The 17,412-nt window shown below is 35.5% G+C and overlaps 1 protein-coding gene across 15 annotated transcripts in view; it reads left to right on the top strand.

The window, feature by feature from the left end:
* The window catches only part of tjp1b (tight junction protein 1b), a 132,375-nt gene that overhangs the window by 63,281 nt on the left and 51,682 nt on the right, over positions 1 to 17,412 (top strand). Inside the window, exon 1 of one of the 15 annotated variants that reach the window (XM_079603812.1) lies at positions 14,166 to 14,224. The exons of the other annotated variants lie outside the window; for them this stretch is intronic. Within the exon in view, the coding sequence (XP_079459938.1) occupies positions 14,204 to 14,224 (21 nt within the window). The 5' untranslated portion in view covers positions 14,166 to 14,203. Of the gene's footprint in view, positions 1 to 14,165; positions 14,225 to 17,412 lie in introns of those variants that run through there. 15 annotated transcript variants of the gene reach the window in all.

Below are 17,412 nucleotides of genomic sequence, written 5' to 3'. Positions count from 1 at the left end.
AAGTGTTGAATTTTAACGTTTTTAAATGTTATAATATAATGGAAATTTTGTCTGTCATCTCAGCTTTTAAACAAATAGGTTGACAAAGCATTGTATTGACAATGTCACATGTCATCTAAGTTACAAAATATGACCGAAGGGGTAACGTTAGTAATGTTAGTGCTCATGTGAAATCTCTTCCAGCAGTTATAAAAATGTGTTATGTAAAATTTCTCTGTATTTCAGGATTTAAATGTTTCACTGTATTTTATAGCTGGTAATAAGTATGTGTGTGAGAGCTGACTTTCATAGATGGTGTGTGCAGACTGATGACAGGAATGATACATATGAAACTCCTCAGCTGTGGTTGTTGGAAGGATGCTTTTGCTTGAGTTTGAACTTTAAGTTAACTCTTCTCCATTCATTTAAAGCCCATGGAAACTTTAGGACGTGAAATGCAAATTAGATCGGCTGTCACACAATACAGTTTCTGTTGGGCGGGTCTTTCCGTTGACACCTGTTGAAGCCCCGCCCACAACAGGTGAGCTTCATGAAACAGGTGTAACATCTCAGGAATGTGACTTTCCTCCTTTCTCGCTGTCATGAGTCACGGGTCGCTTTGCTGTCAAGGGATGTTTGGGTAAGCCGAGGAACATTTAACCTGTTTGACCGGATCAGCCGACAGAACACGATTTACTTGAGTTGCTTTCATGATATTGTTTTACATGAGTTATGATTTGTCATTGCCGCCTTGTCACTCATTTATGAATGGTAAGTGTTACCAGTGTAGATGGCAGTAAGCAGGACAAAAAAATAGTTTTTTTTACACGCATGCCAAATTTGCCAATACTGATCCACCGTTATGTGCCATTATTGGTATGAATTAGAGATACAATTTTATATGCGATATACTTCAAACGAAACCAAAGAACAAACTGATGTGATATCATTTTGAACAAAATCAGGCCAAAACTAAGTACTTTAGAAGTTATTTTTGGGAGTTTTAAGCAACTTGCCAAAAGTGAACTCTCCGGGAAAAGTAAGATACGGCTGCTAAACACCTTCGTAATACTATTGGTCCATAATATTCATATACTATCAGGCCTGAAATGTGTCATATTATCCCTAAAACTGTATTTGGCATGATTACATTTAAATACATTTTTGTTGTCTGAACTTAAATAGAAAATGTAGCTGTTTTCCCCAAATCTCAAAATCTGTAAATAACTAAAAATCATTAATTTCCCACAGACTTTAAAGTCATTTTTAGCTTCATTAAAGGCACTGAGCTCTTGTTTTGTAGCCTATATTTTGTTTGATTTTCTTTTTGCTCACTTAAAGTTAATAGTTCACTTAATTTTTTTTTTTCAAATTCTGTTGTTTCAAACCTGTATGAATTTCTATCTTCTGCTGAACACAAAATATATTTTGAAGAATGTCGGTAACCAAATAGTTGATGGACCCTGACATGGTTACTTCAAAATATCTTCTTTTGTGTTCAGCAGAAGATAGAAATTCATACAGGTTTGGAACAACTTGAGTAGCCTAAATAATGACAGAATTTTAATTTTGAATTTTTATTTTATTTTCATTATTATTTTCATTTTATTCCTTTTAAGCGAGAATCAGAATATCGTTCTTGTGTTTGAATTAAATTGACTTATATTGCAGTACCTAAAAAAAAAGTTGTCCATTTATTCCTTTGCCAAAGGCGATGTTTATGCACATTGGTGCATGGCGAGTGTTAATTTTTGACTGTGGTTGTAAGACTTGTTTTGTTGGTTAATAACAGCACTTATTTGTGGACAAAACAGATGCGGGGCAAAGGGATTGTGCTTTAGTTTGCAATGTTTAGTAATACTTATCCCTCTCATGGTCTGTGACTTTGGGCCGGTTGCAGTGTTGCCAAGTCTGCGGTTTTCACGCAGAATTATGCAACTTTTATTCTGATGCTGCGGGTTATTTGTTTAGTTCGCGGGTTTAAGCGTCACCTCCACCAGAACGTGATCATTTCAATTTTTTTTTTTTTTTTTAATGAGCAATTCGACTGATTTTGTTGTGCAGACTTGGCAACCCCACCTGGTAGTTTCACTGGTCAAGTCTACCCTGTAATCCTGTTGGTCTAATCTCTTCATGAGATCAAAGGCAGAACCACAACATGATTTTCCGTCTAGCCTGAATGGAGGATTTTGTTTGTGCCTCGCTCTGTTCTTTCTTGGTAAAAACACTGGCCATAGTCTCTCCGGCCCCACGTTACAACTGAAATGAAGCTTTAGATGTAGACTTGTTAGGGTAATGCAGTTTGGCAGGCAGAAGCGTGGACACTGACTCGCTCGAGGTAGCTCTGGCTGAACGCTAGACGACTTTACTCTGGCCCTGTGTGTGTCTTCGATAATAATCAGTTTTGAGGAAAATAAATCCACTCCCTTCCGTCATTATTATAATTAAAGCCAATTTAATCCTTGTTTAATGTATACAGTTCTTTTGGCTGTTTATTTTCCCAATGCCATCTTTCCTGTAGTTTTTACTTGGGTGGCTTAAAAGTTTTGGGTTTGGGTCATCATAATAAAATCACTTGGGTTCCCATACAAATAAGTAGCCTGGGTTTCCCCAGACTGCCTTTGCGCAGCGCGATTTTATTCTCGCTGAAAGGCAGTCTGGAAACCATGGACTTGATTTTCGCCTCGTTTAGGGAACCAATCACAGAACGGGGAGGGAGCAGCAAGACGATGACGACATCTTTGCGACACAACTAAGCAGTTTGTTTATATCTATGGAGTCAACATGGCAGCAGACGCGAAGCTACCTTTTGATGCAGCCTTAGATATTGTTCTAAGTAGTTTAGATCGCAATTTTATTTAGAAAAAAGAGCAGCGTTTGGCGTTAAACCATTTCTCTACATACGTCATCTGGTATAATGGAAACGATTGGCTATGAGCGTACATGCGCATTTGATAGACATTCTTAGCACCCAATAAACGGCGCCGGCGCATTCGTAAACCACGCCTCAAATACGAGAAAATGCACATGTGGTTCCCAGACCCAAGTCTCAACGAGAATTGGGTCTGGCGTTAGCCAGGCTAACAAATAAGTACTTTGTCAGAGAGAAAAAAAGTACTTCTTTTGATCAATATTTAATCAACTAGCCTACAATACTATATTATTACTATAATAATATTTATTTACAATTTTTTTTCCATATTATTTTAATTTATTTTGGCAATTAAATTTGTATTATTATTAATGAATTAATTTAGAATAAATATATACAAATTATTTGTAATACTTACTAGCATTGCTTTTTTCCAAGTTTAAAATGTTTTTAAATTAATAATAAATTATTAGTATTACTACAATTTTTTTTTTTCCATATTTAATTTATTTTGGCTTTAGTACTGTGTAATAGCCACATCAAATTGATTGGTATAGAAAAAAAAAAACTAGGTAATATCTTTTCACACACACGAAGAATTTTTTTTTTTATATATATATATATTAGGGCTGTCAAAAGATTAGCCTAATCGTGATTAATCGCATCCAAAATAAAAGTTTATGTTTATATAATATATGTGTGTGTACTGTGTATAATTATTTATATATATAAAAAAACACACAATCATTAAGAAAAATTGGTTATATTTATATATAAAATATTTATATATAATGTAAATTATATAAATGTATATACAGTATATAAATGCAATTATTTCTTAAATATATACATGAATGTGTGTGTATTTATACATAATAATTATACACAGTACACACACATATATTATGTAAACACAAACTTTTATTTTGGATGCGATTAATCACGATTAATCTTTTGACAGCCCTAATATATATATAAAATGTATTATTATTATTATTATTATTTTTTTTCTTCGTGTGTGTGTGTCCAAAACGCATGGTAATGCCATGGTACATTTTAGTACCTCTTTATTAGTGATTTTGCTTAATTTTTTTGGGAAGGTTCTCGAAAGCTCATAGTGTGCAATTTAACTCCCGTTTAAGCTGTTTGTTTGTTTGTTGGGGTTTGTATCGTAAGTGCTTTAGCTACAGTGTGAGTTTCGGGAGTTGGCATGGTGATTTCTCCCCCCAGATCCCTTCAGTCGTTTGTTTAATCTTGTAAAAGAATGCGAGAGCCGTCCTTCACAGCGGCGGTGGGCAAATCCAGGACTTAGCCGAGGATACAGACAGAAATGACTCCCTAACAAAGTTTCCCGAACACTCCCCCTGTCTACCATTGGTCAACAAACATATAGTCCCGCCCCAAACTCATGCCATTGGCTAAAACACAAATTACACACTTCAGCTTTGACAATAGCAAATAAGTCGTACACACGATATTATTACATAAGTATACTGGGATAAAAGTGTATAGTTCGGATATAAACACACTTATGTCTACGGTAGCGATCAAAATAGAGGAAATCATCTTTTGAAAGTAACTTGACGCTTTAAACAAAGATTGAATCAATTACATCGTTACACCTGTAGATGGCGGCAAGTGACTTCAAAAATGTATTTGTCATTGAATCATTCATTCAAGAGATTTGTTTTAAAATGCTGATTAGTGAGTCATTGAATCATTTATGAGTGAGTCATTGAATCATTCTTTCAATTAAAATAATTCAAATGAATTAAATATGAATATAAGACTGCAGCAATTAACATTTTGTCAGAACCTCTAGTAAATTACAGGTTATTTTGTTTAGTTGTTTATTCAGACTTGGAGAGAATTGTGATCTCAAAAAAAAAAAAAGTGATTCTCAATTTATCCAGAATAGGTCAATGCAGATAATCTCAAATTCACAAATGATTAAATAGTCAATTAATTGAGAAAATGTGTTTTCTCATTAGGTTGTCGAGTGTTTCTGGTGTGTATGTGGTGTTTAGCTCGAGTGTGTGTGTCCTCGTTGTCCTGTATAATTGTTATGCATTTGATACATGAGATTGAGGGGATCAAGGACAAAGATACAGGCCAGATCTCTCTCTCTCTCTCTCTCTCTCTCTCTCTCTCTCTCTCTCTCTCTCTCTCTCTCTCTCTCTCTCTCTCTCGCTCTCTCTCTCTCTCTCGCTCTCTCTCTCTCGCTCTCTCTCTCTCGCTCTCTCTCTCTCTCTCTCTCTCTCTCGTTGGGTCTCTTCTGTGTCAGGTGACCTGCTATTCTGTGAATCTTGGCCCTGTATTTTCTCTCGTGGATCAAGGGATTATTTTGTGCTTGTGGGTTAGACACTGACCCAGTACTTCTGCGTGTAAGAATGCGGTTCACGTGAGGCATACAGGGCAGTTTTTTTTTTTTTTTATCATAGTGAACATGTAAAAGTCTTGAGCAGGATATCACTAGCACTGCATTGCCGTTTAGTATTACAATGCTAGTTGTAAATGTTGAGTTGAAAGCAGTGTTTGATGAATAAATAATAAGTCTTTTAGGCAGAATAGAGATGTTAAGATGAAAATGCCACCCATGGGAGACATTCTTGCATTCCTTCTGCACTTAATTACAAATAATCAGCATCTCGCAGCATGAATTTTCCATTTAAGACTGTGTGTGAATTAAAACTACTTCAGCTTTGGTTATGCAGTGCGTCGTGTTCATTTTAATGGATTTTGTTGTTTTATTATGTTCCTTGAGGTTCTCTTATAACGTTAATAAATAAAAATTTGCGTGCACACACACACACACACACGAGTAAGTGTTTGGAAATCATTATCAATATAAAACCGACATTTGCCGACAAAGCATGAAATAACTGACTTACGGTTTGTGATGCATCTGCTGTCAGATCAGATCCAATACTGTTGACTACTTCATCTTTCTACTAAAGTTTCTTTGCCAACTCTCGTTTACACTGGGCCTCGTTTACAAAACAAAATGCTCCGAACAAACATATAATCCCGCGACGTGATCCTGGGACGCCATTAAAATAAACATTCCACTTGTTTCAAATAAAATGACTTGATTGTACAGTATGTTGATCGTGTGTCTTAAGTTATACAATAAGGTATAAGTCTTTAAAATATGTTCACACTAGATGAAACTGCTGTTACCAATGAAAACGCTGTTCACTGTTTCCAATTGAGTGTTTTTAGTTACGCAGGGTTTTTCCTGCATAGAGATTTGCGAGGCGGCCGCCTCCGGCTCTCGACAGATCTCGGACAGACAGTCACGGTTAAAGGTTGTATCAGCGATTTCAGCCCAAAACATAAATTATCACATTCATCTAATCTTTCCTAACGATCCGCTAGCTGCCCGCCCCATAAGCAAGCTGTCAAAAAAAACGTCTCTGTAGGCAGCCAAGCCTCTGAGATATGCACACAAAAACAATTGGTTTCACCAACCACTCAAAACCAAAATAAACAGTGCAGTGTTTCCTCTATGATTTTTTCCAGCTGTGGTGGCAGGCCCATTTCCCCAGGGGGAGGGGTGCCGCCCATGAGTGATATTCCCATGGGCCACGCCCCCTTGCCCCAGGTGTTTAAATCTCCCCTAAGTATTATAATTAGGGATGAGTATCGATTCAGAGTTTCCGATTCGATTTCAGTTCGCAAGCTCTCAATTCGATTCAATTTCGATTCTCGATTCGACTCAATGAATATAGATTTAACACTAAACCTATATTTATAAAAAAGAACAGTGAACATAAGTTTACGAGTGGTTAATTAATAAAAAGAAATTAAGAGCCAGTATATTAAACTCTTATTATTTTAGGTACACTTGGGTACATTAAAACAGAACCCAACCATATCAAATGCATACAATGAATATGACAGGATTTTGATGCAAGATGAAAAATCGATTATTGAAAAAGTCAGAACAGTCTCATGCCTTGATCAAACAGGATCAGGTTATTTTATGTTTAAGATAAAACAAACACAAAATCTCACAGCATTAGAGTAACATGTAGGCTGCAAGTCTATGAAGTGTATGATCGTTTTTTTTTCATGATGCACGGAACGGGAGGGAGGGGCGAGCTAACTTGGTTTGTTTGGGATCTCGCTTCAAAAACAAACAGAGCTGACGTCACCCACAATCGCTGATACAACCTTTAAGTTGCGGGTTCCCGGCCTGTGTCCATTTTCAAACCGTATAGTTTTGCCCTTTATAAATGCCCTTTATAAAGGTAAAAAACTTATTCTGATAAGTGTTTTCCAACAGTGGTGTAATGAAACATTGACAATTTAAGTTTGAAGGGAGTAAAGCCTCTGTTTAGGCTATTAAGGAAATGTAATTTTGTAGGGCTGTAACGATTAATCGCGATTAATCGAAATCCAAAATAAAAGTTTGTGTTTACATAATATATGTGTGTGTATTGTGTATAATTATTTTGTATATAAATACACACACATGCATGTATATATTTAATAAAAATGTGTTATTTATATATAAAATAGTTCTATTTATATATAATATAAATCATATAAAAATATATATGCAGTATATAAATGCAAATATTTCTCAAATATATACATGCATGTGTATATATTTATATATACAAAATAATTATACACAATACACACACATATATTATGTAAACACAAACTTTTATTTTGGATTTCGATTAATCGCGATTAATCGTTACAGCCCTATAATTTTGCCAAAAGAAGAACTTATATTTTAAATAAATGTTATTTTTAAAGCAGCTTACTTCAGTGTGATATGTTACCATATTATCATCACGTATAACACTTGTAATGTGATGATCAGATGCAGATATCTAAATCAGAGAATATCATAGGTTCGGGCGGTTGGTGTATTTTTTTAATTTTTAGGCTATTAAAGGTAGGGTAGGTCAGAATTGTCTAAAAAAAACTTTTATTCAAATTTGTTTAAACTGTCTTTATATACCAATGCATAATTAAAATGTAAGTACTCTGATAAAAAGAGTATAAAAATCGAGTGACTCTAGACCGTTTAATCTTCATTAAACACAGCTCATTAATTCCATTCACTCCCACCTAAAAACGGATGCGCGACTGCGCGCACGTGGGCAGAGCCAGTAATAACGGCGGTAGTCATGGCGACGTCGAGTGACAGTCGCGCAAGCCAATCCTGTGATTCGTCCCGAATGGAAATAATGAGCTGTGTTTAATGAAGATTAAACGGTCTAGAGTCACTCGATTTTTATACTCTTTTTATCAGAGTACTTACATTTTAATTATGCATTGATATATATAGAAAGTTTAATCAAATTTGGTAAAAAGTTTTTATATAAATCCTACCTACCCTACCTTTAAGGAAATTAAATTTGTACTTTTTAAATTTTTTTTAGCTTTACTCCCTTCAAACTTAAATTGTCAATGTTTCATTACACCACTGTTTAGATTGGTGAGATTATTTATTTTTAACAGTGGATTCGGGGGACTCAAAGTGCACCAAATTAATGAATTTATCTTTAAAATGTACAAAATTTTACTTTAAAATGTAAAATACATGATCAGGGTTTTAACACCTCCGCCTTGTTTTGAGCCAGGAAAACCTTGTTACAGAAGACAGAGAAATCAGTGCATCCTCGCTGTACATGACGGAGGGTATTGCCGAGCGTAGAGAATTAAACACGGCACTTTCTCTCGAGCACGACATCACAACATTTTCACTCCAGCCAGAAATAGATGTGCTGAGACGCCACATTTAAAATAGCGCTGTCAGAACGTAGAGACTTCAACTGATTTTGCTAAACTGAGTTTATATTGCGACTGAGTGTATTTGAAAGAAGCGACTCATGCGTGACTGCGTGGAGCACTTGGCATCGCTTCAGTCTCTGATGTACCCGTACTATCGGAATCACTCAGTTGTTTTGTTTAGCGTTAAACGTGAAGGAAGCTGTGCGGTGTGCTTTTGAAAGCATGTTAACAGTAGTGGGGGGAAATCCTGTCATTTTTTGCGCCCGTGGTTGATGATTCTGGCTGCAGTCTCAGTCGACTGATCTCTATGCCTTCAGCTCTTTGGCCGTAAGCTTGAAGTGCCGAAGCCTTTTATCTAGATCCAGTCGTCTAGATTCAATCAAACTCTGCAAAGTTTGAGCATTTTACTCACCTCATTCCTGAAGTTTGTGAATAAAAACAGCTTGAATTGAACCAAGCATTTGAATGAATGAAGGATTTTGTTTGTGATTGAACTGTGAACAAACCATTTAGTTTTTGAAACGACTGAACAGACTGCCGTATCAAACAAATCATCGTTCATGGACAAACTGAGCAATGATTCTTGAACGAACTGGGACGTCGTGTTTGTGAGCAAATAAGGCCATATAGTTTGTGAACGAATCGATTGAACAAAGCATCTCATTTGTGAAACGACCAAATCAATTAATTTTGTTGGTGAACAAACTAAATTAATTGGTACATCTTGTTTATGAATGAACTGAACAAATGAAGCAGCTTGTTTGTAAATGAACTAAACTAATGAGGCATCTCATTCTTGAATGAACTGACACATCTTGTTTGTAGATTAATTAAATGGACTAATAATCTCACTTGTGAAACAACCAAATTAACTAAGCATTTTTTTTTTTTTGTGAACACCCAGAATAAATACGTACATCTTGCTCACGAATGAAGAGAACGAACAAAGTGTCTTGTTCTTGGACAAACTAAACAAATGTAGCAGCTTGTTTGTGAACAAACTAAGCGAATGAGGCATCTCTTTGAATGAACTGAACGAATCAATACATCTTGTTCTTAAATAAATTCAACAAGACGTCTCGGTCTTGGACAAAATGAGCGAGCGAAGCATCTCGTTCATGAATGAACTGAACGAACGAAGAAGCTTATAGCTTGTGAACGAATCGATTGATCAAATAATAATGAATCATATAATTGGTGAATTCAAAAATGAACTGAACGAATGAAGCGTCTTGTTCATATGCAAACTGAAAGAATTAACTGGAGTATCTGAACAACTTGGGCTACTTGCCTGCGAATGAATCTGAACGAATAATTTTGGTGGATGGTTTCAAAAAGATAAGTCACTAAAATTAATATTTAAGTGTAGAGTCCTGAAGCAAAAATGATCCCAAACATCAAAGGGTGGGATTTCAAATTCATCCTGTATGCCGAGAGGCGACAGTCAGAAACGGCCTGTGTTTCTCTCTCATCCTGAAACTAACTTGCGTAACAAAAGGAAAGATGACGCATGTCATTTTGCTTAAGCGCAATGCAACGTTTAGTGTATTCGGATTACGTAAGGGAGGGTGTGTTCCGTAGTAATTTGTATGTTTGTATAACTGTGGCATCCTCTCCTTTATAGTGGCGGGATGAGGGTTCAAAGGTCAGCCGTGACACCGGGGTTAATGAGGTCTTGTTTTCCTGCTGTCTGGTGTAGTATTTCTCACCACGGTATCACCTGGACGTGAGCCAGATGCTGTAATGCAAACAGGGAAACACACACAGACACAAGGATACCTGACATACCTGATCGTGACCATTGTTCCGTTCCAGCGAGCTGTCAAACTGGTTTCGGCAAAACAAGTTGTGTGGATGTAGTGATACGGGCCGAGGCCATCTGGTTTCTTTTTAGGGTCACACTTTAATTTAGGGTCCAATTCGCACTATTAACTATGACTTTTGCCTTAATAAACTCCTAATAACGGCTTATTAATAGTTAATAAGGTAATTAAGTTTAGGTATTGGGTCAGGGTTAAGGGATGTAGAATATGGTCTTGAAGAACAAGGCATTAATATTAATATGTGCTTTAATATCAGCCAATATCTTAGTAACAATAAGCATTATAACCAACTGGTTCATAGTTAGGACCCTAAACTAAAGTGTTAATTTTGTTTAGATTTCTTTGGCTCAAACATTCACTCTTAAAGGTAGGGTAGGTCAGAATTGTCTAAAAAAACTTTTATTCAAATTTGTTTAAACTGTCTTTATATACCAATACATAATTAAAATGCAAGTACTCTGAAATAGAGAGTATAAAAAACTGAGTGACTCTAGTGTATTTAATCTTCAATAAACACAGCTCATTAATTCCAATAATAGCGCGGTAGTCATGGCGACGGAGAGTGACAGTCGCGCAAGCCAATCACTTGTTTCGTCCCGAATGGAATTAATGAGCTGTGTTTTTTGAAGATTAAATACACTATAGTCACTCAATTTTTATACTCTCTTTTTCAAAGTACTTACATTTTAATTATGTATTGGTATATAAAGACAGTTTAAGCCAATTTGAAAAAAAGTTCTTTAGACAATTCTTACCTACACAACCTTTAATTGTTGGTGACTGAGAAACGTTTAATAGTTATTTGGTGTTTATCTATTAATTTTCCACATACTTTTCTTCCAATAATCTCTTGAAGTTTTCATAAAGGTCATATATGCAAAACTGCATGTTTTAAGAGATTTTTGGTAACCCTTATCAATAAAGTTCTGTACATTGACATTAGTTAATTCATTAGGTATCATGAACTAACAATGAAAAAAATATATTTATTTATCTAGGTAAATATTCAAATGCAGAATGGTAGAAATGTTTCCTGAACACCAAATCATGTGACACTGAAGACTGGAGTAATGATGCTGAAAATTCAGCTTTGATCACAGGAATAAATTACATTTTAAGATATATTCAAATAGAAAACAGTTATTTTAAGTTATTATTCAATATATTAATATTATTCACATATTACGGTACTGTTTTTTTATACTGTATTTAAAATTAAAAAATGCAGCCTTGGTGAGCAAAAGAGGTATACGTTTTTGTACAAATTCACATGAATGTAAAATAACATTCATGTATTATGTACACAATGAGTTAACAATGACCTAGTATATTTATAAATGTATAAATTAACCTAGATGAATAAATTCTGCAAAAGTTTGTGATGCTTAATGCAAATTGACCAAGAATTTTCAATTTCTGCACTCACTTAAAGTTACACTCATAAAGTTTCCACTCATCTTTAAAAATGTAATAAGCCGTTGAATGTAATCTCAAAATGAATATTGATTTTTCATACTGTACATTATAATGTTGTAATGCCCAAATGGACTTGTAGCATTTAAAATGATTGATTTTCATTTTGTAGTGCTTTTATTTAGTTTTATTTGGAGAAATGAGTATAGACTTGTATTGTCAGACATGTATAGGTTGTCAGCCATTGCATTAAAGTAATCGTCTCCTCATCAGTATTGGAGAGAATTTTAACGTTGGTGCAAATCAACCCCTGTATGCGTTACAAGTTGACGGAAAGCGTTCAGACACTTATTAGTCTCTGGAAAGCTTACGTTCATCGACTCGGCTGCTTACAGATGAACAGGCTTGTTTTCGTTTGGCCACTTTAATTTCTGTCAATTTTTAGATGCAGCGTCCCGAGATGCGCCTATTTATACGGCTCGAGTAGAAGCGCACAATTAGGCCATTTTTTTCACTCTTTGGGATTCATTAAAATAGCATTTCAGCTGTAAACGGTCCGAAAGATGTGCATGTACGACATGTTTTAATTGCATGCTCTTCATTACAGGCTGTGTGCATGAGTCGGTCTGTCGGTTCAAAGCACGACTGTGATCGCTCGAGTGTCCTTGTGTTAGTCTTCCGCATTGATTTCATGAGATGAGAGCCTGATATCCATATCTCACTGGAGCCGACCCTCCTGCTTTTGTTCACCATGGGAGAAGGTGTGTGTTTGTCCGGGACAACTGTTATCAGAGCATTCCCGGCCCTCTCTGGGCTCCGTGGAGGCCTCTGATAACTCCCAGCATGCACTCTGGTGCAGTAGGCTGGATTTAGAGTCACAGTCTCATCTAATAGCTCTGATTATTGATACGGTGAAAGGATTTGTTTCCTTCTGAGTGTCCGCTGATAAATTTTAATGGGCTGCACTGATGTTGGATATTTTTACTTTACAACCATTTCCACATTATTACTGATAACCGATGCAATGAATGATGCTGTAAATCTGAACTCTTTTCCCGAAAAGTTGCCAGCCAGTGTCAGCATTTTGTATTATTATTATTTACACAAAACTTTCATGGCCACCAGAATATTTAGTTGTATTGATATCTAAACATGGAATGGGTCTATATAAAAAGAAAAGAACAGACCCTCTGCTTTTAAACGGTTTTATTACAGCTTCATTTTTTTTCTTTTTTTTATCAATGTAGAAAAAGCAACATTTTGAACAATAGCAAGTGTTTTTTCGAAGAGTACAACATAAGCAATGCTTTTATCGCTTGTTTAATCAACAGATTGAGTGATCTTTCAGAAGATGCGTAATAGCGCCCCCTACCGTATAACAGTGAAAACACAAAAAGACGGAAAATTACACGTCAATGACAGGGAAAGAGTTAATATTTAAATCATTTCTATAGGATCAGTTGCTTCATAAAGTTTTAGTACCTGCTATAGAAAGTGAACTGAATGTTATGTCTTTATGTAATTTAATTAAATTTAATTTCTAATATCTAGTTATTTACCAAGAACTGAATAACTTTTGAATCCAAAAAGAGAGTTGAATATAGTAGGAAAGTATATAAATATACTTATGTGTTCAATTTAGCCTATATATTTATTTTTTATATATTATATTCATTTATGTATATGTATATTGGTTTTTGGCAGATAGCTAAAATTCTGCAAAAAAAATGTCATTGTTAATTCATGATACCTAATGTTAACAACTTAAAGCTTGCCAGTTTACTAAGATTTTTTTTAGATTATTTATTATTATCTGTCTAAGTGTGCATACTTATTTTCTGCTTAAAGTTATTTAATTTGTTTCTCCCTATTTTAAATTTAACATACAAACCATTATTTTAGTTTTATTTAGTTTAGTTTGCTTTTTTATTTAACAAGTTAATTTCATCGTCCATTTATCAGTTGTCATCTATTATTATAAATTTGGTATTGACTAGTATTTCAATATTGATGCATCTGTGGAATAAAATAGTTATAAAATAGAATAAAAATGTATAAAGACAATAAAAAAAAAAAAAAAGAATCCATTGATTTGCGGTTGTGTAATTTGTGGCCTCTGGCATCTTTGTTGTTTAACAGTTTGTGAATTTGTGAAGATCTGCTGCTGTCTTTGTCGCCTGCGAGTCAAGGCATATGACTCCATTAAGAGAGCGGTCTAAAGTTAGCCGTGGCACAGTGGAATGACAGGAAGTGAGTGATCCCTGACGTGTGACGTTGCCGGTGGTCTGGCCATCATCAAAGATTCCCCGTCCTCCCCTCTGATACCAGCTGAGATCCTAAAATAACAGATAACGTCCCCTACATGAGATCCGGCACACTTCAGGTGCATCAGTCTTAAAGCGAGAGTTCACACAAAAATGTCAATTCTGTCATTTACAGCTTATAAATAATGTCCTTGAGAAATCACGGCTACTATAGCAACATCCTTTACCATCATTTAAACATTGTTCCTTTTGTCCTTGCATGCTTCTCACAGCTTTCTTTCTGTTTGTCATTTTTGGGCTTGGTTTGAATAATTTTGCCTTGGTTTGAATAATACGTTGAGTACATATTTTATTTTTACGTACGTAGAATATAGAAATCCACATTCACGTTTTCTCTAACCTATGTGAATGTCACTAGAGGAGGTCATTGAATGGAAATGAACTACAGCATCCATCCATCCATATGTGTCCCGTCGCTCCCGCTGAAATCGTAGCCCTAATCATTACCTATGGGCTCTTTATAATACTGTAGAGTCAGCAGCCTTGAGCTATTTATAGCCTTTTCGTTACAGTGGAGTCGCTTCACTACTGTCACGTTTTTTCCTTTTTTTTTCGTCCCCAAAAAAGTCCTTCAATGGATGTAGAAGATGTGGCCTTACATGTTGGGATCAGTTCATACCAAAGTAACCTTAGTTTCCAGATTGTCAGAATTTGGATCGTTTGGATTCGTTCCTCTCTTGAGAAAACGGCTGCTTAGGGATGTTACCAAGATGGCCATCGAACGGCAAAGATCGGATCCTAACCTTTGCTTAATGGCTGATCAGAATCGTACGATGTTATATTGTGATCTATCTTATTCCACCTAATTAAAAGCGCATTTCTTTAAGCTAGTAAGCTTGCACTGCACCTTTTTGCTGTTCATCTATTTAAAATAACATTTGCTCGCCATTTAATGGACAGGTATATCTGTGACCATTGAGATGGCTCTATAGCCTCTCCTGTTGCCCAATATCTTGGTTTTGTGTGTCTGTTGTTGTCTCTAGTGTGTGAGCTTTGTTGTGTATGTGGTTTTTATGTTCTACAGAGCAGGAACCTGCTGAAAATCAGTTTTATACTGAGCCAGGCCCGATTGTCCTTAATCTTTTCCTGTTTTAAAAATATAAATAAATCTAGCTATGTCGTTTCCAAAATGTAATTTTCGTGTTGCTAAGTTTTAGCGGTGTTTATCTTTAAATTAAAAGTCAGCTTTTACGAATATACAACAAAACCTAGATTTTTCAGTTACTTTTTTAATGCAGTAAGTGGCCAATCACACAAAGTAGGGCTGCACAATATATTGTTTTAGCATCGCTATTGCGAAGTGCGCATCTGCGTCAGTCACATCGCAGGGTAGCCTATGTGATGGTAAAGTCGAAATCAAAATTGACCCCATTTACTTTGTTAGCGCATATTACTAGTCTTGTGGTGAACAATGAATCCATGCAAGTTAATACAAAGAAAAAAAAAGTTTGCCGTGCTAATCTTTAATAAAAGTCTGAAAAGTTACTTCCGGTCTGGAATGGCGTTCCTTTTCTGATGACATCAGTTTGACGGCTTGGGTTGAAAACGCTTAATCACTCCCTCAGACCGTTACTCTGCTATGAGCGAGAGATGGAGAGGAGGAGCGCTGAAGTAAAACCCTGCCATCTGTTCAATATTACGTTAAACTTGGAAATACGTCACAACACTGGAGAAAAGTCGTTTGCAACTTCCGGTTCTCGCTGACTTTTAAGTATTAGGGATCGTAGACACCACAGTTTGAAATGCATGTGCCTTTGATTAATTGCAAAGTTTCCCATCAAAGAGTGAAAGTTCATAATTTGCACGTGTTTTAGGTCCTGTCAGTTTAAACATTCATGCGATTTTGAACCATTCGAATGCAAGAAGACAAGACATTAGGGCTGTCACTTTTGAGAAAAATCAAATTCGAACGGATATAAAATACCTAGCTATGTATTCGAATATATTTATGTTTTCTCAGATCGGATAGCTATCTTTTTTAATCAAAACGATTCCATGTACACCTGGTCACATAGGCCTAAATGTGTTTTTGCAAAACGGATATAAATCCGATCTACAATTCCCGCGCTATATGCAGATTTAATGGATTTAATGTCACCGAAAGCAACAGATATGAGCTGCATTTTATTGATCATCAGTTAACATTTCAAAATCAATTATAAGAGAGAGCGGCAGCCCTGGTAAGATAATTTCGTTTCTTTACTTTTAATGAAGATTATTATTATTGTGTGTTAAAGTGTCTGCGACTTACTTTCACTTTGATTTGCGATAGTTTGCACGTTGGCTTGACGCTTGATGAATAGATCATCTACGGTGACGCGTGTTGCAGCGCGCCGTCATATCTGACTATAACATACAGCCTGTTACACACTTTCAAAATAACACGCTTTTTAAAATAAAAAACAAACGGTCTAATCATAGACTGTAAAAACTGCGCTACACGACACTTTAAAAACCGGATAGTTTATTTGTAGTTCGATTATGGATATTTCACGTCATGTTCGAATGCATATTCGAATATCGAATAAAAAGTGACAGCCCTACAAGACATCATGCGAACACCGAATTCCTTTCTCTTGCTCTATTTGTGGTTGAACGAACGCATACATGCAAAAGTGACGGCAGCCTAATAAACCTGCTACTGTCTGTGTCATTAATGTTAATCCAACATCTGGATACATCACTATTGTCGCTTTAACCAAGAAGAATATTGTGAAGACTATGCAGACAGTGTTATTTTACATTTGATTATTACATTTCTATACATGAACACTGTAAGACTTTGTTCTGTTATATTTATCTATGCGATGTATGAAGCTCAGCTCACACAGAAGTCACTTTCATTGTTGCGGGTAATGCATTACAAGTAACGCGAGCTATGTAATGAGATTAGTTTTTTCAAGTAACTAGTAAAGAAACTTAAATTTAGAAGAAAATATCGGAGTTACTTAAATTAGTAACGCAAGTTACTTTGTTTTCCCAATTTGAGCGGGCATCTACTCATCTCACTTGCACAAAACAGATTCAGTATTCCTCAAAATGAATAAAAAAAAAGTGAAATGCACTGAATATTACACAGACATGCAATAGTTAAATGAAGAATTACACAAATATACTTTGTGTTTAATCTAACTTTATTAACCAATGTCTTTGCTGCTGACCTTCAATGATCCAATTTAAGCATACTAAAAAGCAGAAATGACTTTAAATAAACCACATTTGTCTTTTTAATAATTATTTGTTTGTT

The sequence above is a fragment of the Phoxinus phoxinus genome, assembly GCF_949152265.1.
Source record: "Phoxinus phoxinus genome assembly, chromosome: 25".
In the NCBI taxonomy this organism is placed as follows: Eukaryota; Metazoa; Chordata; class Actinopteri; order Cypriniformes; family Leuciscidae; genus Phoxinus; species Phoxinus phoxinus.
The sequence above is the reverse complement of the archived record's forward strand: the minus strand, read 5'-3'. Positions and strand labels throughout refer to the sequence as shown.